The sequence below is a fragment of the Lytechinus variegatus genome, chromosome 3 (genome assembly GCF_018143015.1).
Source record: "Lytechinus variegatus isolate NC3 chromosome 3, Lvar_3.0, whole genome shotgun sequence".
In the NCBI taxonomy this organism is placed as follows: domain Eukaryota; kingdom Metazoa; phylum Echinodermata; class Echinoidea; order Temnopleuroida; family Toxopneustidae; genus Lytechinus; species Lytechinus variegatus.
The window spans coordinates 72,636,863-72,662,588 of record NC_054742.1 but is presented as its reverse complement, the minus strand read 5'-3'; the positions used below and the strand labels follow the sequence as shown (position 1 = coordinate 72,662,588).

At 34.5% G+C, this 25,726-nt stretch overlaps 1 protein-coding gene across 1 annotated transcript in view; it reads left to right on the top strand.

The window, feature by feature from the left end:
- The first annotated feature begins 396 nt into the window (after positions 1–396).
- LOC121411885 (sialin-like) overlaps positions 397–25,726 on the top strand; it is a 28,373-nt gene continuing 3,043 nt past the window's right edge. Inside the window, exons 1-6 of the mRNA XM_041604772.1 lie at positions 397–466; positions 1,584–1,671; positions 18,963–19,052; positions 19,785–19,909; positions 21,048–21,200; positions 24,865–24,997. Of these exons, the coding sequence (XP_041460706.1) occupies positions 1,602–1,671; positions 18,963–19,052; positions 19,785–19,909; positions 21,048–21,200; positions 24,865–24,997 (571 nt within the window). The 5' untranslated portion in view covers positions 397–466; positions 1,584–1,601. The remainder of the gene's footprint in view (positions 467–1,583; positions 1,672–18,962; positions 19,053–19,784; positions 19,910–21,047; positions 21,201–24,864; positions 24,998–25,726) is intronic.

Here is a 25,726-nt window from a genome sequence, read left to right as displayed (position 1 = left end):
ATAATCATTATTCAAATGGAATGTCAAACTATTATTATTTACAAATAACGAAGCATGACTTTGAATTATATATAAACAATTAGAAATGTTGTTTTATATAATAGTAATTATTAACAAATAAAATGTAAATTACACATGATTAATTTTTATTATTTGATAAATAAATTGTTCTATAAAATATTGCCACAAACGGCGCCTCATAAGGTTTATTGACCTTCAAATTTAACAGGAGGGCGAGTTTCCTTGGATGCCCATACACAGGAGCTCATTCTGGCGGCTTATTTTTACGGTTTCGTCCTTCTGCAAGTACCCGCGGGTATCCTATCCGACAAATACCCGAAGTCTTGCCCTGGATATACGGTGTTGGAATATTCATATCGGCGGTCGGTTCCTGCTTACACCACTGGCTGCCTATCATAGTGTGACTGCGATATTCATTACCCGGTTCATATGCGGATTGGCTGAGGTATGTTCAAACCGGATAATGGGGGTAGGAACGAATATCGTCTGTAGTCTTCAGACGTAATACCCTTGGTTTTCGCATAGTGTAGAATGCAGTTTTGTAAAGTAGTGAGACTAAATTTTTTGATTTACTCCTGACTCCTATTGAAATTTTTCATTCATATTGATACATCAAAAGAGGAAGACCATAATATTTCGACATAAATATATACCAAACCAACATTATCATAACAAACTATGGACCTCATGAATACAATATATGTTCGTGTACTACATTGTTACATAATTACAATGCTACATCATAGAATTTCGAAAATTGGAATGCACTTTGAAATTTCTATATAAGAAATTCATTTCTAGATAAATTCATTTCTTATCTATATATATTTTTAGATAAGAAATTCATTTCTTATCTATATATATTTTTAGATAAGAAATCCGTTTCTTATCTATTTGGGATTAGATCGGATATCTTATTTTGCTTTACACCTGTTGACCCCTTTAAAAACCTTTGGGGGTGTTGCCACCTCCTCCTCCACTCCTGCAATGAGTTATCGACTTTATTTTGAATTCATAGGCCTATATAGATGAGCTTTTAAATTCTCGGGTTTACACGATCAAAGGATACCGCTGTGGATTGAACTTGACCTCATAAGATGTTTGAATATCTTAAAAATTTGGACTCTGAACGCTATGGAAGTGCATTTCAAATTATTTCTGGTAATCAAAGCGCCAATTTTAATGGTGATTGAGGTGATATGATGGGGTAAACAAACCTATCATGTTCATGAATGTTTCAAGTCTAAGGTAATATTCCAAGTAATTAAGGAACCTTGCCCCTTTTGAATAATGTTCTCAGGTACACGGTATAATGGTATATTCATATATATGAGTATTCTAGATAAACGATCGGTCAATTCGTGATCATGTGATAAAACACACACCTCTATATCGTTAAGTCGATAGTTCCATACAAACGAGATATCATTATTATTGACAAGGTTTGATGAGTTAAGTTCATTCTCAATGTATGAGTCATTGTTTATAAACATATTTGGAAATGATAAGTGTATGTTTAGTATGTTTTTATTTATTCAAATAAACCTTTATATTGTATATAGAGTGGATCCTATCCGTCGATGTACTCGTTTATGTCACGCTGGTCTCCTTCTGCAGATCGGAGCATTCTCCTTGCGATAACTTACTCAGGTAACTGAATAATGAAAGATCTGGGGCCCGTCTTACCAAGATTTGCCAATGATCCGATCAACTGTATTTACTATGGAAAGCCAGCAAAGTCAATATCCAAATTGCATGTCTGTTTAAGATAGATACTAGATAATGATGTACACTCCTAAAGCCATCGATGTCTTGACAATCAATTCAGTGTGCTTCTCTTTGTTAAAAAAAAGGACATTGTGGAAGCGCCGTGGTGTAGCGGTTCTGACTCTCGCCTTGTAATCAGAGGGTCGTGTGTTCGAATCCCACCATGGCCTAGCATCCTTTGGCAAGGCGTCGATCCACACTTTGCCACTCTCACCCAGGTGCTAATTGGGTACCGGTAGGAAACAACCGTCATTGTGGTTGGGTTTAGCAAGTTTGCGCCTAACAGGCAGCTTGAAATGCTATGAATCCAGCGACCGGGTAATAATAATTGTGAAGCGCTTTGAACAGTCGTAGATTGATAAAGCGCTATATAAATGCCAATTATTACTATTATTATTATTGTAAAAATTTCCTGCAGAAAAAAATGATGTGTGTGGATTTCCATAATAGTTGAGGTTGATTGGATCAATGGTAAGTCTTTGTGAGACTGTGCCCTGGGATTGTATCAACACGTCAGTGGGTCAGTGGGTAGTCTGCAGGCACAAACCCTATAAAACTTTGAATAAGTTGACTTCAACCCACAAGAAGAGCACAAATTTCAATGACCTTCTGTACGCAGGTCATCACCAAGGATTTTTAGGCTTCTGCCTTCACATCAAGACCATTTATACCTGGAGTTAAGGGAGGTGCACAACAAAGGATTGAAAAGGTGGACTCAGATAATTTCTGGGATTAATAATACTTTTTTAATGAAATGGGGTATTGCATAGTTTTATACACAACAAAGCAATTTCTTCCCTTTCTATTTTCTTCCTGTTCTTTCACCGTTAATCTCCCTTTTTTCCAAGTTCGTCACTTTGACAAAATACAATATACAAATATCACAGGAGAACGATAAAATCTTACTACCTTGATGAATTCCTTGTTTGGAGTATTTTATAAGATTTATCATCAGATTTGTAGAATGGAAAACAAAAGCAGCAATTTTTGACGGAATATGCCCTAATATGTGTTGAAAATGACTTTATTTGCTTCCTCTTGGGTTGTTGGCCTTGCATCGAGATGTAACCGATATAGTCCGGCAGCCCAGGAGATTTATTCAACCGAAAGCCGGACAAGCAAATGACCCCATAGCTGGATAGCATGGACCCTGAAGTTTACAAAAATGCATTGCTGCCGGGTTCTATGCGTGGTCTTCCCTCCGAAATGACGTAATATATGACGTCACTACAAAATGGCCCTATTTCACCATTTTCAGACATTGTACACATAGCATGAAGTCAAGGGAGAATATCTCAGCCAAATCATGCTTGTTTTGTATGAAACTTTCAAACTATATTGTTCAAGTAGTGCACAAGAGATATGCAAAATTTCACGAACAGAAATTATTGTTTACATATGCAAATTACGTAATGAAATTTGCATATCATTAGTTTTGGAGATTTCTCGCATAAAAAATTGTCGAAAATCGATTCAGAAATTTATTTTCTTTTTTATTGTACTTTATTTGATATATTTCCTCTCAAGCATAATATCATTCTCTTCATCTATATCTCTACTTTAAGAAAATATATAAAAAATAATTGAAAATGACATTATAGACTGTGATTTCAGCCCCTTTTCAATATAGTGCGCACATAGAAATCGTGCGTTTTTGGCCCATTTTCACCATATAGCTGAGGTGTGCGAATGATATGCCTACTTTATTGATGTTTCCTGCATTTTGCATGATATTAAATCTTCCAAACAACATATTTTCCTCTTTATTATGTCTCTGCTGATAAATCAATGATTTCAGCAAAGATTGATTGCCCACTGGGCAGTCTATAGGCTACGTTTTCAGCCTAGTTTTCAACAACGAACCTATATCATGTATGCCTGCATCGTTGTACTCGAGTCGGATAAGGGGTTCCTGTGTACCATCAAAATATTTTCACTCAACGTTTTGGTATTTGCCTTAAGTGTCTAGTTAATGAATCTTGATGTTCCCTTCCCAAAATCGTGTCCAACGGGGTTCAAAATTGATATCTTTGGCGGCCCTCTTGGACTTTTTTTAAATGAAAATCAATTATTTTCATATTTTATTGCACAAAGTCTGACAATGGGACAATCTTGAATCAATACGCATTTCACTATGATTTGGATAGTAGAAATCGGTTAAAATTGTTTTCTGAATATAGTCCGGTTAATATATTTTGGAAAAAAAAAAGAATTCATCAAAAATTTTGAACCAAAATGTTCATGTGCATTGACATCTTGCATCCGATCGCCTTTGTTGATGTGCCTAACATGCAGAAATGCATGTAACGTGCTTAGCGATCGATAGAAAGGTATGTATTACTTGTATCATGTGTATGAGGGTAAAGGGCGTTTTCTACACAAAGCAATTTTTATGATAATTAAATCTTTTGAAAAAGATAGAAGTTCGAGGCATTGCTCTGCATTTTCATTTTGCATGCAATTACTCTCGGGCACCTTAAAGCATAGTCCCACAAGAACCAGTAAAATGTTACATACAGTACCACACCATTATCCATAGCTTGACTATGATATCGTGCTTTTCGGAGCCCCCAATGTGGTAACATTTTGTTTTGAGTATGTAATTTTTCCTTTAAATCACTTAGAGACAAATGAGTAGGCTATTCTCTATCAGCTACATATAAAGAAGTTGGGGCATAGTAAAGCCTACCCTTCAGGCATGTCAGGGGGCTGCCAAAGTCACCCAATCTTTTTTTTCGTATCTTGCCAATTTCTCGGAAAATTCGTCATTTTGGAGAACCATTGAGGCAAACAATGTTTCTGCCTTGCGGTAAAGCCCTTGTTTTTGTTTTGTAACCACATAAAGATGACAAAGTAGGATCTTCTTTATCAGTTACATATAAAGATGTGGTAGCACACTGAAGCCTTCCCCTTCATGGGCTGCCGAACTTTTCCAACTTTTATGTCTATTTTCATTACAATAATTGTAAAAAAATGCAGTGCTTGAGCCCCCATTCAGACAAAAGGGTATTTCTGCTATATAGTAAAGCTAGCTTTGATTTTGGAAACCACTTGGAAATAAAAGAAGAGGTATTTTTTCTGTCAGCTACATGTAAAAAAGTGCTGGCACATCGACTGCTACCTTCTTCAGAGGCTCCAAGATTGGCAGATTTTCCCCATATTGGAAAAAATATGGAAAAGGGGTGGGTGACTTTCGGAACCCCCGAAGGGGATCGACTTTGCTGTGCAACCACTTATTAGCAGCAGATTGAAGAAAGTCTACTTTAATTTCACGTAGTTTCAAAAGAATGAAACTGGCTTCACTATATAGCAGAAACACTTTTTGTCTCAATGGGGGCTCGAAAATAGCATATTTTCCCATAAATAGTTAAAATATGAAATAGGGAAGGTGATTTTGGTGACCCCCTAAGGGTGGTATGTTCCAATATGCCAACACCTCTTTATATGTAGCAGATAGAAGAAACTCTACTCTTTCGTCGCTATATAGTTTAAAAGCAATAAGAGTGGTTTTACTACATAGCAAAAACACCTTTTGCCTCCATGGGGGCTCGAAAATAGCATATTTTCCCATGAATTCGCAAATTAAGTAAAAGGGGCGGGTAACTTCGGCAGTTCCCAGAGGGGGTAGGCTTTACTGTACCAGCACTTCTTTATATGTAGCCGATGGAGGAAACTCTACTCTTTTGTCTCCATATAGTTTGAAAATAATAAAGGTGGCCTTACTACACTTTTGCCTCAATGGGGGGCTCGAAAATAGCATATTTTCCCATAAATAGGTAAAATATGAAAAAAGGGGAGGTGATTTCGGCGACCCCCTAAGGGGAGTATGTTCCAATATGCCAACACCTCTTTATATGTAGCAGATAGAAGAAACTCTACTCTTTCGTCTCCATATAGTTTAAAAGCAAGAAAAGTGTTTTTACTACATAGCAGAAACACCTTTTGCATCAATAGGGGCTCGAAAATAGCATATTTTCCTATAAATAGGTAAAATATGGAAAAAGGGTAGGTGATTTCGGCGCCCCCTAAGGGGGGTATGTTCCAATATGCCAACACCTCTTTTTATGTAGCAGACAGAGGAAATACCACTCTTTTGTCTTCATGTAGTTTTAAAAGCAAAAAGAGTGGTTTTATTACATAGCAGAAACACATTTTGCTTCAATGGGGGCTCGAAAATAGCATATTTTCCCATGAATTCGCAAATTACGTAAAAGGGGCGGGTAACTTCGGCAGTTCCCAGAGGGGGAAGGCTTTGCTGTACCATCACTTCCTTCTATGTAGCCGATAGAGGAAACTACTCTTTCGTCTCCATATAGTTTGAAAATAATAAATGTGGCCTTACTACAAAACAAACACTTTTGCCTCAATGGGGGGGGGGGGGGCTCGAAAATAGCATATTTTCCCATAAATAGGTAAAATATGAAAAAAGCGGAGGTGATTTCGGCGACCCCCTAAGGGGAGTATGTTCCAACATGCCAACACCTCTTTATATGTAGCAGATAGAAGAAAACTCTACCCTTTCGTCTCAATATAGTTTAAAAATAATAAACGTGGCTTTACTAAATAGCAAAAGCACTTTTTGCCCCAATGGGGGCTCGAAAATAGCATATTTTCCCATTAATGGGCAAAATACGTATAATTATCGGGTAACTTCCGCAGTTCTCAGAGGGGGAAGTCTTTGCTGTACCAGCACTTCTTTATATGTATCAGATAAAGAAAACCCTACTCTTTTATCCCTAAGTGGTTAAACAATAATAAAAGTGACTTTATTGCAAAGCAGAAACGTCTTTTCACTTCGATGAGACTCCAAGAATGTCGAATTTTCCAAGAAATATAAAATACGAAAAAATGATGGGGGGGGGATTCCAGCAGTCCCATAAAGAGGGGGGGGGGGGGGTAGGCTTAGCTGCGCCCTCATTTCTTTATAATGTAGCTAATAGAGAAAAATATACTGTTACAGAGATTGCTTTTTGGTGTCATTTATCGCAATATCGAGTAATAATGGTATTTGATTTGATTTTTTGATTTTTGATTTATTGTTTCACATTCCACAAAAACATACATCTTGAACACAATTATGAATACATGATGACAAAAAATACATAGTTGTAGTATTTAACAAGAAAATACAATTACGTGAAATATGAGGAACCTATTAAAAAGCAAAGCTTGTAAACATATAGGTTCCCAGAAGAAAATGATAAAGGATTAAAAACTCCTAACGCAATGAAGCGACATTAATAAAATGAAAATACTCAATACATTATAAAGAGATCTACAAGATAGTCACTCGAGCAAGGCGCTTAACCGCTAGCATACGACTGTAAAAGAAATGTTTTCAGCCTACATTTAAAAGAATATAGAGAGGGCGCCTGAATTATATGGGTGTCTAAATTATTCCAAAAGGAAGGCCCTGTAAAAGCAAATGATTTAAGGGCAAGAACAGTGCGCACTGGGGAAATGTGGAAATTGTGTACTTGTCGAGTTGGGTAAGAATGGATTTCTTGATTTTGAACAAGCAAATCAGAGAATACACTTTAGTCAGGCAGCATATGTCATGATTTACCGGCTACTTCGACAAATTGGCTAAGTCTGATTTTTCACTTTTATGTGATTGGTGACATCACAAGGAACAACTTCCAACTTGGTGACAAATTTCTAATGGTCATCTTGACCATGTTAGGGGTCAAAATGTGGTCAATAGGGGTCAATTTTTAAATTGCCCCAATTCTGTCAAATGACACATCAAATTGTTTGTCTTGTTATACTGAACAAAAAAGTGTACACAATCATATACTCTTGACCTCCCGTTAAAAAGTTATGACCGGAAATGTCAAAGGTCAACGAACTTTTGTTCAATGGCAAATTACACTGAAGGTGTTAAGAAAGCTCATTTTTCCGTGTTTTTATGCATGTGTGTACTTTTTTATTTTCGATTTTGATAAGTCCATCGTCAGAAGTCCTTATCCAGAAGATATAAAGGGTCAAGACAAGGTCAGGGAAAGGTCAAAAGGTCAACAAACTTTCATTGGAGGCCAAAATACACGTCTAATATAGCGGTTAGAAGTTTAGAAGTCTTATTTTTCGTGGGTTTTTTATTTTGAGTCTATATCTAAGAAGATATTTTATATACAAAGGGGTCAAATATGCTTATTTAGGAACAATATAGATAAACAGAGATAGACGTCGAATACATTCAGTGTGGTATGGTATTGCAGGAATACTTTGAAAAGACTTGACAAACCCTTATGCCCTTAAAATCTTATGATCTTCAAGATGTGATGAGTGCAACCAGGGTGTTTTTTATTTAGGAATTCAATTCAAGTTCAGTTCATTTTCCATTTTCTAATCTTTGATATGTAAAGAAGTATTTCCTTCATTTGCTTTGTACAGAATATCTTAATTAACAGAAATTATTGTAATGTATTGGGGTATAAGTATAATACTATGTTAACAGAAAAAACACATCGATTGATCAGTGCTCCCAGCTCCTAAGAAAGATGCCCAACATTTCATTTGGATTATCTTGCAAATAAGATAATGAGGTTAGGATTGAGGATGATAAGTTGGGCTCCAATTGCTCCTCAATTAATTCTAATGTCTGACGGTTATATTGTTTCTGACAAAGAAGCAACATCGTGTATGCATGCTCATTGTAGTCATGGATGTCCATTATGCTGATGTAATATATTCTGACCATTACTCGATCTCTGGAGTCAAGAAGGACTATATTCACATTTATGGTTCATGTGCTGTTCTAAGCTTATCATTGGGCCCTTTTGCATTTTGTAAAGTGAAAATTTATAAGGATTTCGTGCATACTTTTGGTCAATTGTATTTATTTTTTTAGTAAAAATGCAAGTCTTCACAATTTCTGGGGGCAGCTGCCCCCCCCCTTCCCGCTGCGGTATGGCTGTGGTTTACTTCAATTATATAATTATTCTTTCTAGTAACATGCAGGTAATTCAGCAAGTAGGAAAAAACAAGAACGACAAAAGAACAAAAACAAAATCGGCATCTTGTATTAAGTTTAGTTTCACGTTGTATGCTCTGGAAACACACACTTGATAAAATAGTACAAGCCGCGTTAATGTCAGCACATAATCAGGAATGTGTAGTCGTTGGCTCCAGAGATCGAGTAATGGTCAGAACATATCACATCAGCATGATGGATACCCATGACTACAATGATCATGCATACACGATGTTGCCTCTTTGTCAGAAATAATATAACAGTCACACATTAGAATTAATAGCAATTTGAGTCCAACTTATATCATCCTCATTCCTTACCTCATTATCTTATTCGTAAGTTAATCCAAATAAGATGTTAGGCATCTTTCTTAGGAGCTGGGAGCACTGATCAATCGATGTGTCTGTTAACATAGTGCACATAATTATATTCCCCATTACATTACAATACACTCTCTATTTTATTGATTAAAATATTATGTACAAAGCAAACTAAGTATTAAATGTATCTTTACATATCAAAGACGAGTAAATTGAAAATGAACTGAACTTGAATTGAATTCCTAAATCCAGAAACTCGGAAAGAGCTGGTTGCGCTTATAACATCATGAAGATGATTTTAAGGGCATAAGGGTTTTTCAAGTCGTTTCAAAGTACCACACTGAATGTATTCGACGTCTATTTCTGTTTATCTATTTTAAATAAGCATATTTGACCCCTTTGTATATAAAATATCTTCTTAGATATAGACTCAAAATAAAAAAAACCACGAAAAATAAGACTTCTAAACTTCTAACCGCTATATAAGACGTGTATTTTGGCCTCCAATGAAAGTTTGTTGACCTTTTGACCTTTCCCTGACCTTGTCTTGACCCTTTATATCTTCTGGATAAGGACTTCTGACGATGGACTTATCAAAATCGAGAATAAAAAAGTACACACATGCATAAAAACACGGAAAAAATGAGCTTTCTTAACACCTTCAGTGTAATTTGCCATTGAACGAAAGTTCATTGACCTTTGACATTTCCGGTCATAACTTTTTAACGGGAGGTCAAGAGTATATGATTGTGTACACTTTTTTGTTCAGTATAACAAGACAAACAATTTGATGTGTCATTTGACAGAATTGGGGCAATTTAAAAAATTGACCCCTATTGACATCATTTTGACCCCTAATATTGTCAAGATGACCATTAGAAATTTGTCACCAAGTTGGAAGTTGTTCCTTGTGATGTCACCAATCACATAAAAGTGAAAAATCAGACTTAGCCAATTTGTCGAGGTAAATGACATATGCTGCCTGACTACTTGGTAATTCCTGTTTATTTAGTTGATACATAAATATACCAACAAAATAATAATATAAATCGGTTACTTTCAATAACTTGTTTGAATAAAATAGCGGATTAGTATGAGCCAGAAAGTCAGAAGAAGAAATTATCCTCACGGCTCTTTTTTGAATTTTAAGTATGGATTCAAGTTTTGTCTTAGAGGCATTTCCCCAGGCTAAAATTCCATTATTCAGATATGGTAACAATAAAGTGGAATACAATAGTTTCAAAATGTGATGCGAAAATGAGGCTTAAGTTTATTTATGACTCCAACATTTCTTGAGAGCAATTTACGAAGGTGATCAATGTGAACTTTCCATGATAATTTACAATCAATAAAGATACCAAGAATTTTGTTGATTCAATTTGTTCTAAAACATTACCATTCATATAAACAAGACCTGGCAATGTGTGTAATGAGTTGCTAAAAACCATATAATGTGTCTTTTTAAAATTTAGGGATAACTTATTAGCTTGTATCCAATTACAAACAGAGCATAATTCAACATTTAGTCTTTCAAGAAGGATTTGAGGATTGCTGTGTGTAAAAAATAAGCTCGTGTCATCTGCGAAAAGAAGAAATGAATAATAAAGAGGATGAGTTTTGGAAATCATTGATGTATAAAATAAATAGCAATGGACCCAAAAGGGAACCCTGAGGCACGCCCAAGAAATTTGCTGTATCTGAGAATCGGAGTTATTAATGACCACAAATTGAGTTCTGTTTATAAGGTAACTTCTGAACCACTCCAAGGCCTTTCCACGAATCCCATAATGAGAAAGCTTGTATAAAAGTATTTCATGGTTGATCGTGTCAAAGGCCTTGGAGAAGTCCAGAAAAATACCAGCAACATGAGATTTGTTATCAATTGCCTTGGTAACTTTATCGATTAATAACATTATTGCATGAACTGTTGAATGCTTTTTACGAAAGCCAAATTGTGAATTTATAAAAATATTACAATTCATAAGAAATTTTATTGTACGAGAATATACTGTTTTTTCTAAAATCTTGGAGAAAGTAGTCAGTAGTGAAATAGGGCGATAGTTACCCAATTCATCCTCTGGACCCTTTTTATGGATAGGTATAACTTTAACAACCTTCATCTTATTAGGGACAATGCCACACTGTAAAGAAAGATTGTATACGTGCGTCAAGGGCATCACAATTTTATCAATAATTTTAATGAGAAAATCATAAGAAATACCATCATAACCAGAACTTTTTTCGCCGGTAGATTTTTAACTATTTCTATAATTTCGTGCTCGGAAACGGGTGAAAAGAATATGGTACGAGGATTACGGTTTGGCAAAAAAGAATGAAAGGGTTTGTTACTATTAGGTATAGCATTAGCCAAATTTGGGCCAATGTTTACAAAGAAAGAATTGAATGCTTCGGCAATGTCTGCATCATCTGTAATTTCCTTGTTTTGGTCGACGATCCTATTAATATTCTTTTTTGATCCTTCCTTCTTAAAAACTTGATTTATCACTTTCCAGGTTGACCTTGTATCTTTTTTATGAGTTTCAAATAAAGAGAAAAAATAGTTTCTTTTGGCTTGTCTCAGCACTGATGTTAGGGTATTTCTATAAATTGAATATTTAGATTTAGCGTTATCTGTGCCTGTAGATTTATATTTATAGTATAGTTTATTTTTCTTGTTTATTGATTTAAGTAGAGACCGTGTGATCCAGGGAGAACGTGGTACTTTTTTATAATTTGATTTGGATAATGTTCTTACTGGAAAATAATGGTCAAATAATGGTAGAATAATATTTAGAAATTCATCATAAGCTTGGTTAGCATCAGTTGTATTTAGTACCGTGGACCAGTCAACCTGAGACAAGCATTCTATAAAACGTCTAGTATTTTGTTCTGACATTCTTCTTGAACCTCGAAATGTTGAATAGTTTTGTTTAGTATTAAAAATGTGGGGAGAAGAAACAAATACAGGGAAGTGATCTGTTAGATCAGATACTATTATACTCATGTCTAAATAACCGTGGATGTTTGTGAAAACATTGTCAATGAGCGTCGTAGTAACACCAAAAATGCGAGTTGGCTTAGTGATGCAAGGAGTAAAAGAATTGGAGATCATAGTGTCTAAAAAATCCTGGCAAGCTGGCTTTTCGTGGTAGTGAAGCAGATCGATATTAAAATCGCCCATTATAAAGCAATGTTTGTTCTGAAAATAGGGTGAATCAGAAAAGGAATGCAATACTTCTGTAAAATCAGTTATGTTAGCGTTAGGCGGTCTGTAAATTTCACCAACAAGTACATTTTTTCCTGATGCAATTTCAATTTCAATGAAAATGCTTTCAATTGTTTCCGTCATGCATGTAAAATCATTAATTACTTTAAATTGGAGATTATTTCTTACATATAAAGCTACGCCGCCACCGTGTTTATTTACTCTATTATTGACAACGATTGCATAATCATCCAAATGAACAAGAGAAGTAAGTGGATCGGATAACCAGGTTTCGCATAAACCTACGACAGATATTTCTTCATTCAGTGAGTTGAGAAACAATTGAAAATGGTCAAAATTTTTACACAAGCTTCTTATATTATAATGTAGAGCTGAAAAATTTGAAGATTCTAATTTTTTACATTTTAAATCCTGAGGCAATACATAATAAGAAGACGTGTCTTTTATTGAAAAGGCATTTGTATCATAAGTAAGATTTATATCAGGCATCCTTTCATTATAAATATCCGCGACAGTTGGATTTGTACATTGTATGTGTTCAGGACTTACATTAAGATGGGGAAGAACATTAGGCACGTCATGGATACTACTCATTAAAGAGAGCAGATGTCACAGGAAGAGAAAAAGCGCCTCTGAAAGGCAAACAGTAATTGGCATATCTTGGTGATAGTAAAAAATTCAAATCGAATTTAGATATCAAATAGAACAATAGCAGTTGGAAACCATAGCCCGAGTGACCATTATGAACATCATGTCGATAGAATCAGACCAAACAACCACTGTGACAATGGCAACAGGAGTTACGTAATTTGTAAAAGAGTTTGTCTGCATAACGAATGAGAAGCATATTCTTTTTTCTGTAAATGTCATAACTTTTTTGTAGAATATAACAGGTTGGAATGTATGTATGTGGATCATTAAAAATGTGAAAACAAATAGCAAGATACGTGCCATTGATTTGGCCAATACCACTTAACAAAAAGAGACAGAATATCATCCGGTTACATACTTGCACCGCAAGATAAAAAACTATAATTTACATAAAGCTTCCACAAAAAAACAGCCTATAGCAACTTGCTTAATTCGTCTTAATGACATGCAATGCACAGTTGTAAAGAAAAAGAAAAACGGAAATACAATGAGTCGCATACCAACCAAGTGTTTGGATAAACTATCGATACATTAAAAAAAGAAGACATGTATACATTCTATCTCAGAAGAAATGGCAGTGTTTATTACAAGATATCACAATGTTCTAGCTTAATCTAGAAATACCACAAAGCATGCAGAAAAATAAATAAATAAAACTTTAGAAGCTTGTATATAACTGTACATACAAATAATATGCTGCTGAGTTTTTTCCCACGCAATGGTTGTAGACTTTGCTAGTCGCAAATTGCAATAAAAACATAACAAGTGAATCCTTTTTGTTATTGCTTAAAGGTTTCTCATGAACTGTCAAAAACCCTGAACAGAAACTGTAATTTTGGCTTCCAATATATAATTTACATGTTGACTCTGACAATTATATTCTTGTTTACTACAAAATGACTAGCCATGACAATATAATTTTGTAGTTTGCTAAGAATATTAATACAAGCAAATATTCTTATTAAAAAACCCTCATGGTTTACACTACAAAATTATATTTGCCCTTGTTCTAAAAGAAATATGCAGTAAAGATACTTGAGAAAAATTGAGTGAAGAAATACTGAGGTACTCAGTGAAATAAAAAGAAAAAATAATCTTTTTCTGTGTTAGTATCATTGACCACACATGGTACTACATTGGTTCTCAATTTTATATGTTTAAATTCAACTAGCTTCTGGGGAAAGAAAAAAAATGAATTTCCATTATGAATTGAATTTAAAAACATGATTTTAGAAAAAATAAATGATGTTGGCTTATTGTCAAAACCCTTAACAGAAACTGCAGTTTTGACTTCCAAAATACAATTTTCATGTTGACTCTGTAAATTAATTTATTCTTATATACAAAGTGACTAGCCATGGCAAAGAAATTCTGTACTCTGTCTGCTAAGAAGATTAAAACAAGCAAATATAAACACATGCACATGAATTGTTGCACTACTAGGCTATATTTTGCCCTTATTAAAAACAAATATGCTGTAAATACACATAAATGCAGAAAAACTGAGGTACTCAGTGAGATATGAATAAAAAATAGTTCGTTTTTTGTGTCAGTATCATTGACCACACATGGTTATACTTTGGTTCTCAATTTTATATGTTTCAGTTCAACTAGCTTTTCAGGGTATGCAAAAATGAATTTCCATATGAACTGAATTTGAAAACATGATTTCAGAAAAAAATAAATAATTTTGGCTTATTTTCAAAATCCTGAACCGTCAAAACCCTGAACAAAAAATATAATTTGGCTACCAATATACAATTTTTACGATGCATGACTCTGTCAATTAATAATCTTATTTATTACAAAGTGACTAGCCGTGATATAACAATTGTGTAATCTGTCTGCTAAGGATATTAGTACAAACAAATATTCTTAATAAAAACACACATGATTTGTTTCACTACTTGTTTATATTTTTGATCTTATTCGATGTAAGAATGTACTGTAAATATACTTGAGAAAAATTCAGTGAAGAAAAAACTGAGGTATTCAGTGAAATAAGAATAATTCTGTTTCTATGTCAGTACATGTATAATCATTGAACACACATAATATACTTTGGTTCTCAAGTTCATGTTATACATCTTAATTTAAATAGCTCTTTGGGGCAGGCTAAAATGAATTTTAATGTGTAAAGAATGAAATAAATTTATATTGTTGATTAAAGGTAAAATACAAGAGAGATTCCTGCTGGGTAATATAATCTAATAGAAGACCGTTTGACAATGACAAGAGCTGCTTTGGACAAGCAATAGTACATTTCTCATAGTTGGCTACTAATTTGTGGTCTAAAAAATGTTTATGCAAAAATCATCGGGTAATCACTAGGTTAGAAAATCTGCCAGGTATTACAGACAGCACCATTGGCTGGTTGCAGTTTCGTTTCACATTTCAAGTTATCAAAGATTTTTTTTCTGAGTAAAATACATTGAATTTTCATATGTCATAAAAGAAAATAAGTTGCAGATGATAGACATGACGGATGTAACAAAATTCAAGAGAATAAGGAATCATCGAAGTCGTCGACCGAGGGTCATCACTCTCCTATTCAGTATATTCATTCCATTTCGTTGAGCCCTTTTGCTTCCACTTCAGGCAAACAGTGGTATTCTGAAGTACAATCTTAGTAGAAACTCCATCTTTCTTTCTCATTTTATATGCGATATTGGCTAGATGGCCCCTCTTGGCCTTCAATTCCGGGGGAAGGTCCGTGCGAACAGAGACCCGCTGTCGGTTGGTCCCGGAGTAGCAGCAGAAGCATCGCGATCTCGTGGTCGACGATCACCATTTTCGTAGGCCGCTAAGACTTTGTTCCTGTCAGCCATATAGACAAACTTCACTATTATCGCATTAGGTGCTTGTGGTTGATTGGTGTCGCTTACCCGAGTACGCCGTGGAAGACGGTGGACGTTCACAAACGCCATATTATTGGCCTCGTTTACATCGACTCCGAGGTTGACGATGGTACTGCGGACGACTTTACTCACATCTTCGTTGTTGATCTCTTGAATACCGTAGAAGAGGAGGTTTGCTCGACGATTGTAGATCTCCATACCCGTAATCTTAGACTGTAAATCTGTTATTTTTGATTCAAGGTCATCCTTCACTTTAGGAATTATCTCCTTTTCTATTTTTTCTATTTGCCCTTTAACTAAGCGAATTAAGACATACTGCCATGAAGGGTTCAGTATTATCGGTATATTATATCCCCTTTCGTGTCGAATGCTGATATTTTGAAATAGTGGTTAATGTTAATGATTGAACGGATAGATATCAATGCACATGCAAATTTTTTACCAAAATCATGCCCATTTCGGGAAAATTTTATTTCAAAATATATTATCTGAGAACGAATTCAATCGATTTATACTATCCCAATCATATTGAAATGCGTATTGATTAAGATTGTCCAATTGTCAGACTCTGTTCAATGAAATATGAAAATAATTGATTTTCGTTTTAAAAAATGTCCAAGAGGGCCGCCAAAGATATCAATTTTGAACCCCGTTGGACACGATTTTGGGAAGGGAACATCAAGATTCATTAACTAGACACTTTAGGCAAATACCTAAACGTTGAGTGAAAAATATTTTGATGGTACACATGCAGGAAACCCTTATCCGACTCGACTACAACGATGCAGGCATACATGGTATAGGTTCGTTGTTGAAAACTAGGCTGAAAACGTAGCCTATAGACTGCCCAGTGGGCAATCAATCTTTGCTGAAATCATTGATTTATCAGCAGAGACATAATAAAGAGGAAAATATGTTGTTTGGAAGATTTAATATCATGCAAAATGCAGGAAACATCAATAAAGTAGGCATATCATTCGCACACCTCAGCTATATGGTGAAAATGGGCCAAAAACGCACGATTTCTATGTGCGCACTATATTGAAAGGGGGCTGAAATCACAGTCTATAATGTCATTTTCAATTATTTTTATATATTTTCTTAATGTAGAGATATAGATGAAAAGAATGATATTATGCTTGAGAGGAAATATATCAAATAAAGTACAATTAAAAAGATAATAAATTTCTGAATCGATTTTCGACAATTTTTTATGCGAGAAATCTCCAAAACTAATGATATGCAAATTTCATTACCTAATTTGCATATGTAAACAATAATTTCTGTTCGTGAAACTTTGCATATCTCTTGTGCACTACTTGAACAATATAGTTTGAAAGTTTCATACAAAACAAGCATGATTTGGCTGAGATATTCTCCCTTGACTTCATGCTATGTGTACAATGTCTGAAAAATGGTGAAATAGGGCCATTTTGTAGTGACGTCATATATTACGTCATTTCGGAGGGAAGACCACGCATAGAACCCGGCAGCAATGCATTTTTGTAAACTTCAGGGTCCATGCTATCCAGCTATGGGGTCATTTGCTTGTCCGGCTTTCGGTTGAATAAACCTCCTGGGCTGCCGGACTAATATCGGGCCAGGGCTGAGGCAAAGATCTTAACACTGGACTTCGTTTGTTATCATTTCCGATTTTTAGCAATGCCCTGAGCCAACATATCTCGTCAGGCTAATATATGAACTTAAGTTTGTTTTGATTTTTTATATTCTATTTTATTTCTGCATTCACATCAGTATCAGAATTTCAAAATATACAATATGAAAAGGTAATATATAACAAAACTATAGTAATAAAGGTAATGTAAGCTGTGGAAATATCGTTATCAATTCTCCTTCTGCTTTTTTGAAGTTACAACTTTATATAATCTTGAATTATTCTCATATTGTCTACTTTGCTCCCAAATTCAACCGATCTCGTAAAGTTAATGATAAATGATCTTAACACTCTAAGTCTGGCCTTGTTCCGTTTCGATATGATAAAGATCTTCTGCCTGCATAAATATCTCATTCAAGTTGGACTATATATTTTGTATTTTTTCTAAGTTTAAAGTATTGCAACATATTTCAACCGATCTCGTAAAGTAAATAAATGATCTTAGAACTTTACATTTGATCTTATTCTCTTTAGTTATTCATTCAGGTCTTCTGCCAACCGATAAAATCTGAAGTTAGAGTCCTGATTTGCCAATTTCACCTGATCTCGCAAATTTGATAGATAAAATTTAAACTTTGAGCTTGACCCGACTCTGTTTCGTTATTAAATCGATAATCCTGCTTGCCTCAAAATTGAATTTTTTAAAGTTTTAATTAGACTTTATTTTCATTTTTAGAATTTTTTTTTCTGATTTACCTCCTATTCAAATAATCTAAAATTATTTTGCAAAGAAGGAAATTAATAATAATAACAATGATAATAATAACGGTATATTTACCCAGGGTAGCCACTTCGGTTCCGAAAACTGTTCTCCCAGCGGGCCCTGCCTCATCATGATTGCCCCGGCTAAGCTAGCTTACCTCTCAGGTGCACACAACTTTTTTAGAAATTACTTCCTTCCGGCACCCATTTACCTCACCTGGGTCGAGTGCAGCATACTCTGGATGAATTCCTTGCTGGAGGAAACTACGTCATGGCTGGGATTTGAACCCATGACCCTTTGTTTGAAAGATGTTCTCGCGGTGTCGCTTAATCTCACGACCTCCATAAATTTACTTAGAATTTATTTTTTTTAGGGGGGGGGTTGTTTTTCAATAATTCATGTCTTGAGGATCCATCTCAGAAAGGAAATCAATGCTGAAACAACATGAACTTGAGCTGTCTTTGTTTATCTGTTCAAGGTCTTTCACATGGCCACAAATCGTGATTAAACCAAACTTCAAAAGGAATGTTCTTTGTTCCATCATGAACTTTACTGTGTCTATGTTTGTCAAAGATCCCCCATTTCGTCCATACAATGATATTAACCAATTCAAAAAGAAAGTTACTGTCATTGAAACAAGAACTTGACCGTATTATATTTGTGTTTTCTGTGCAATGCCGACCCACCATGGCCACATTGAACAAAGCTCTAGGAGGAAATGAATGTCACTGGAACACGAACTTGACCGTGTTTTTTTTTCTGTTCAAGGTCTACCACTCGGCAACATAGTGATTCAACCAATCTCCGGTGTCTTAGCTGAATCGCCGTATGGATGGCCGTCATCTTTTTACCTGATGGGTAAGATATTGAACTCGTAGTCTTAGTCGTGTAGAAATCGTACTGATCGCATCAGATCGTAGAAGATCAGTCGTGGCAACCGTATTCGTTATCAGCTATACGAAAAGCCAATCTTGGCGATCGTAAAGGATCACACGACAATCATGACAATGGAAACGAGGTTTCAAAGAGCTTAGATCCAAGAACAGAAATTGTCCACCCTTTCGACCGAACTCATAAATTATACGTTATAGCACTGAAGAATCGAACACAAAAATGAGAAATACAAAAATCTTTGAAGTAGGAATCATTTTCTCCCAGAAAAAAAATCAGTCCCCCACCCCACACACGCACACATATATATACACACACAAATTATATAACAATATGAGTTCTGCCTGTTGCATGACCACATATGCAAAATATTTGTTATAAGTGGGCTACAAAGAATGACTCTGTATTGATATGGAAACTAATATTGGTTTATATAATGTAATATAATGACATAATAACAAGGGTTATTTCCCACCAATCGGGAAATTTAGCCTGACCACTTTAGAGTGTTTCTCTACGCTGAATGATTTTTTAAGGCCTATTGGAAAAGGTCAAGGGAGATCAGTGATTTTTGTTGTCGATATTGATAAACTCATTCATTGAAACTGACTCGCTTCGTTTAGACTCTTACTATAAGTCTTCTTTTTTAATGATATTGATGATTAATTTATCAATTTTAATTCATCCCCGATATTCAAGGCGTATTAGGTATCGTATGGTTCGTCTTTTGGGCACTTTTCGTCTATGACTCCCCCAATTCCCATCCAAGCATGAACCCGGAAGAGAAAGCATACATCATCCGTGACCTTGAACTTTGGAAAAAGGTATTTCCATCTTTCACCACGTCCACCGGGATAGTTACATACTTCACAATATCTTTTTTTTGTCGAATATTATTATTCTTTTTCATCATCAATGGAATTATAGATACAGGACAACATACGACGCGGTCCATTCTGAAAGTCTGCTATTTTCCCCATAATTTCATTGTTTTTGTTACTTGCTTGCACATTAAGTCAGTTCGTAGTTCCTTTCTGCGCATGATCAGAGGAAGGTCATTTGTACTATAGTGACATGGTGGTTTTAAAATCTAATGAGATAAGCACCAACTTTGATGTCTTCATTATTCATATATTATTTTGAATTGTGGTTTTAACTTACATCCACAAAAAACAACAATGCGTCTGGTATTTCACAGTTTGCCAAGTACATTGTGCAACATGTTATGATATACATTCAAAGTAGGAATGCAACAAATACCTTCATAAAGTGTTTATTGGTATGCTATTCTAGTCACCTGGTCTATTCAATTTCTTCATCCTGCCATGTAAGGCAAGCTTACGTAATGTCTTGCTTTGAAATCTGCCTATCATAATGAAAGAATTAAAACGTCATTTGATCAAAACTGTCCATGAAGTAACTACGAACTGGTCTATTGTATTCACTTTTCTGTGACGAAACAAAATGTTGGTGAGAAACTTTACGCACTTTACCCTTTATTTGATATATTCTTTGTAACCATATTATCTTCTGAGGAACATCTCGACTTAAATGTTTAAGTGGTTTTTTGCGATAAATTTATCATGCTGAAGAATAATTTCATAGCATTCGTCGATGAAAGGCTTTTTGAAAATTCGAAAATGAATTAGGCACCTTTTTTTGTATTCGCCTTTGACTCACCAACACTTTGATTCAAATCTGATCCATCTTATATCATATATTTCGCCAAAGTACCGTATATCTGTTCTTTATCTTACTTCCTCCTTGCTTCTTTTCATCATCAGACTCTACATAAAAGTTGAAAGATATTGATGTGCAAAAATCAATAGCATTATTCATCACGGTTTCTTTCTCCGTTGAAATCAACGGATGATAGTATACATAGGGATCATATCTCATTGAATTATGAAAAAAAGCCACATATTTATTTTGAATGTTTTGATTCATTCCTGACACATTCAGCCTCCCACTTCGTATCCATGGTTACACATCCTCACCTCGCCTCCAGTTGCGGCTGTTTTAGTTGCTGATTTTGCCATCTTGTGGATCCTGCATTCTCTAACAACCAATCTACCGATATTTCTGAGCGAAGCTCTTAGATTCGACGTTATCAAAGTAAGTCGAACCGAGATCTGGGGCAAGGAGTTCTATACCACAGAGAGAATCTTGTATGAGGGTGTGTGTGTGTCGATCTGATTTGCAAACTCTTTTTTTTCTTTACCAAAAATTGTCTAAATTAAATGTTCATGAATATATTTGTTTATGTATGTGTGTGTGTGTGGGGGGGTGTTAGCTGTGTGTGTGTATGGAAGTATAATGTATTTCTAATCATTGTATGTACGTGGAATCTTCATGTAAAATGGATAATGGAACAATGATGATTTTTTTTTCTGCAAATGATTCATTATTACAGGGATGGTCTGGGCTAAAAAAATATTTATATCTTAATACATATAGAGTAGAATTCACTGAGCAAAATACCGAAAATTTCATCGAAATCGGATAACAAATTATAAAGTTATTGAAGTTTAAAGTTCAGCAATTTTTTGAGGAAACATTCGTCATGAATATTCATTAGGTGGACTGATGTTGTCACATCTACACTTTCCGTTTTCATATGCTATTACATAAAATCACATTTTTTCATTATTTCATACTTGTGTGAATAATATGTCTCCCTTATAATGAAGTAAGTTGCAGCAATAAATATCCAATGCACTAAATCAGTTGTCATTCCAAGTTTTCTAGTTCTTGGAGGAAAAAAATTGAATAAACCTAGGCTCATATAATAAAATACAAAAGAACAAATGGGGATGTGACATCATCAGCCCAACTAATGAATATTCATAACGACTTCATGTTATCGCACAATATTGCTAAATTTTAAAAATTCAATAACTGTTATTTTTTATCCGATTTTGATGAAAATTTCGGGATTTTTCTTACTCGGTGAATTCTACTCTATTTATTAAGCTATAAATACTATCAGCCCGGACCATCCCTTTAATTACATGTATTATTAGGTTACATAGAGGGTCGGGGCAAAGCTCAGGGTTTTTTTTTAGTATAAAGATATATATTTTAAGGTATATCATACCATCACAGTTTTGGGGTATATATTTTTTGTATTTTTTGTTGATTATAAAATGAAGATTTGTCAATTTGGTAGTATATATTTTGAATTAATTTGAATGAAATCCTTCATAAGAACATGTTGGAAAACAAGTGTTGGTGCGAGTATGAAAGTTGTACATTTTACTCGTCAACCGGGGACGTCCCCGGTCCGGTCGGCTTCATTATGTGCACAGGGGTATTATCAAAAGTATTTTTTCTAATTTCATAATTGGAAAATATTGTGATGACTGTTAAGAACAAATCATGATTTGCTGGGAATAGATTTTAAGACTACATATCTACCAGTTGAACTTTACATGCTGGGCAAGGATTCGGGACATTATATTTAGTTATATAGGGTCTAAAGCCGATGCTCTTCGTGCTCGTCGCATACTGATTTGAATTCTGGATTATTCTATCAACGCTGCTAATCCTCGTTGCAGTTTTAATAATTATGAAACAATGGGATTAAATTATCCGATAGATTAAAATATTCGAATATGAAGAAAGGGCTTTCTTTTTTAATGAAATAATCATGAGTTCGCACTATTCACACTATCATGAATAAGTATTACCTTTAAAAGAATACAGAGCATATGAACTACTTCTAATAGATTTGCTTTAAAGGTCAAGTCCACCCAAGAAAAGGGTTGATTTGAATAAAAAGAGAAAATCAAACTAGCATAACGCTGAAAATTTCATTAATATCGGATGTAAGATAAGAAAGTTATGACATTTTAAAGTTCAGCTTCTTTTTCTCAAAACAGTGATAGACACAATATATTCAGTGACATGCAAACGAGACAGTCGCTGATGTCCTTTACTCATTTTTTATTGCTTGACTTAACAAATATTTCACTTTTACATATTGAAAAATAAGGACAAACCTGACTGAACCATATTGTATTAAATAATGCTAATTCCACATGTTCAGGGAGGAATTAATTGTTGTTTCACTTGACAATGAGAAGAAAATTATAATATTTATATAATAAAATACAAAGAAAAGTAGTGAGTGGATGACGTCATCAGTCTCCTCATTTGCATACCTACCAGGAAGTGCTTATAACTGTTTTGTGTAGTTATACAAATGATTTTGATGAATTTTTTTTAGTGCTATGCTTGTTGGATTTTTTTTCTTTTTATTCGTATCAACTGTTTGTTGTGATGGACTTGTGCTTTGATAGCTGACAAATTTTTCCCTTATCACGTTGATCGCTGGTGTTATCTTCCAGATTAAAAAAAAAATGTGTATTTATTATCTCTATTTATGACAGCAATGAAACGTCAGTAGATATTGCAGAATCGAATCTATGATATATGGATACCTATAAAAGAAGGATATTAATGTGTTATTGTCAATGGTTTACAGCAATATTCGATGAGACTTTGATCTCAATAAACAGGTGATTGCATTCTGTCAAGTAAAATTTATGAGGGTAGTTTTTTCATGCTGTGTTTACGTGGTCGGATTATTCATACGTCAGTAACAATTTTCAAGCAATTTTATGACTTCCCCTCCTATAAAAGGTAAATATTGACAAAAAAATATGAGAGAGATGATTCAATCCATAATAAAATGTACAATTCATAGTTACTAAAGTTTTTAATAATCATGTACTGAGCTTTCTATATAATAAATTCAGAGTTTGGGAAGCCATCCCCACTCACCTCTTGGCGGAGATGTAGTTGTAACATTTGTTAAAGGACAAGTCCTCCCCAACAAAAACTTGATTTGAATAAAAAGAGAAAAATCAACAAGCATAACACTGAAAATATCATCAAAATCGGATGTAAAATAAGAAAGTTATGGCATTTTAAAGTTTTGCTTCATTTCACAAAGCAGTTATATGCACATCTCGGTCGGTATGCAAATGAGGAACTGATGACATCACTCACTATTTCTTTTGTATTTGATTATATGAAATATGAAATATTTTTATTTTCTCGTCATTGTCATGTGAAATAAAGTTTCATTCCTCCCTGAACACGTGGAATTCAATTATTTTAACATTTTGTGCCCCAGGCAAGGAGGTCCTAATCGTCAAATTCGTAAAAATTGAAATATTGTATAATTCAAACAATAAAAAAAAAGAAATAGTGAGTGAGTGACATCAACGACTCTCTCATTTGGGTGTAACTGGCTCGTTCATATAATTACTTTGTTAAAAGTAAGCGAAAGTTTGAAATGTCATAACTAACATCAAAATCGGATGTAAAATAAGAATTTTACATCCGATTTTGATGAAATTTTCAGCATTGTGCTTGTCTGATTTTTCTCTATTGATTCAAATGAACATTTTTCTGAGGTGGACTTGACCTTTAGAATATCTTCCCCAACCAGTCCTAACCTTCATCACTGCCTCTCTCTCGCTCTCCCCATCTATATTCCCATTAACTTAGTGATTAACCATTTCTATACCATAAAATAAAACAAATATTTGGTGGCGACCCCTCTCCCACCGCACGATGTTTAATGCCGTGCACCTCCTATTTCATTTTCATATAAACATTTATTCAACTACTACAATCGCAAGACTATCACCCGTCCTGCGTTTTACCCCCCCCCCCCCTATTCACACACCAAATATGTTCCTATCGTACTTCAAATAAAATGTAATAATATTTAAACATTGTTTTTGTAATTTGTTCCCTCAATTTGCAGGCTGGGGCTCTTTCAGCATGTCCGTACGTCGCCCTCTTTATTGTCATGTTAGGAGGCGGCTTTCTAGCTGATTGCTTGATTTCTAAAACCAATCTTTCTAGAACTCTAATCAGAAAACTAATGACCTCTCTAGGTAAAGTTTTTGGTAACATCTCAGAACCCAATTTCACGTTATTTTAGCCCCTTAAAAAATGTTCAAACATTGTTTCGAAGAAATAGGCTCACGTCTGATTTGTTGGTAAAAAAATAAGTGATAACGTCACATAGATAGAATCACGTTTTCTCTCCTTCTCTCTTGCACTGTCACTTCTGTATATGTGTAAAGAGAGAGAAAGAGAAAAAAATCAGTGCAAGGCAGCCCCAAACAAATCTAATGAATATTCATTGAAAACAAATGATAATACTCTCAATTAGTATTCAAAATAGGAGCATTACGAAAAAATAAGTGTTTTTAAGCTATCACTCACATTTTACTTTCTTTTTAGTATGGAGTTTCTAGCAAAAATTCAAATTTTGAATGTTTGCAAATGTTTTCTATAAAGTCCTAAAAACAAATTTTATATTTCTTTGATAATAGTGTAAAGAGCGACGTGTGTGAAAGCAAATAGTCTCTTGTGACTTCTTGCTTATTATTCTTGATGGAAAAGCTATTAAAGGTCAAGTCCACCTCAGAAAAATGTTGATTTGAATCAATAGAGAAAAATCAGACAAGCACAATGCTGAAGATTTCATCAAAATCGGATGTAAAATAAGAAAGTTATGACATTTCAAAGATTCGCTTATTTTTAACAAAATAGTTATATGAACGAGCCAGTTACATCCAAATGAGAGAGTTGATGATGTCACTCACTCACTATTTCTT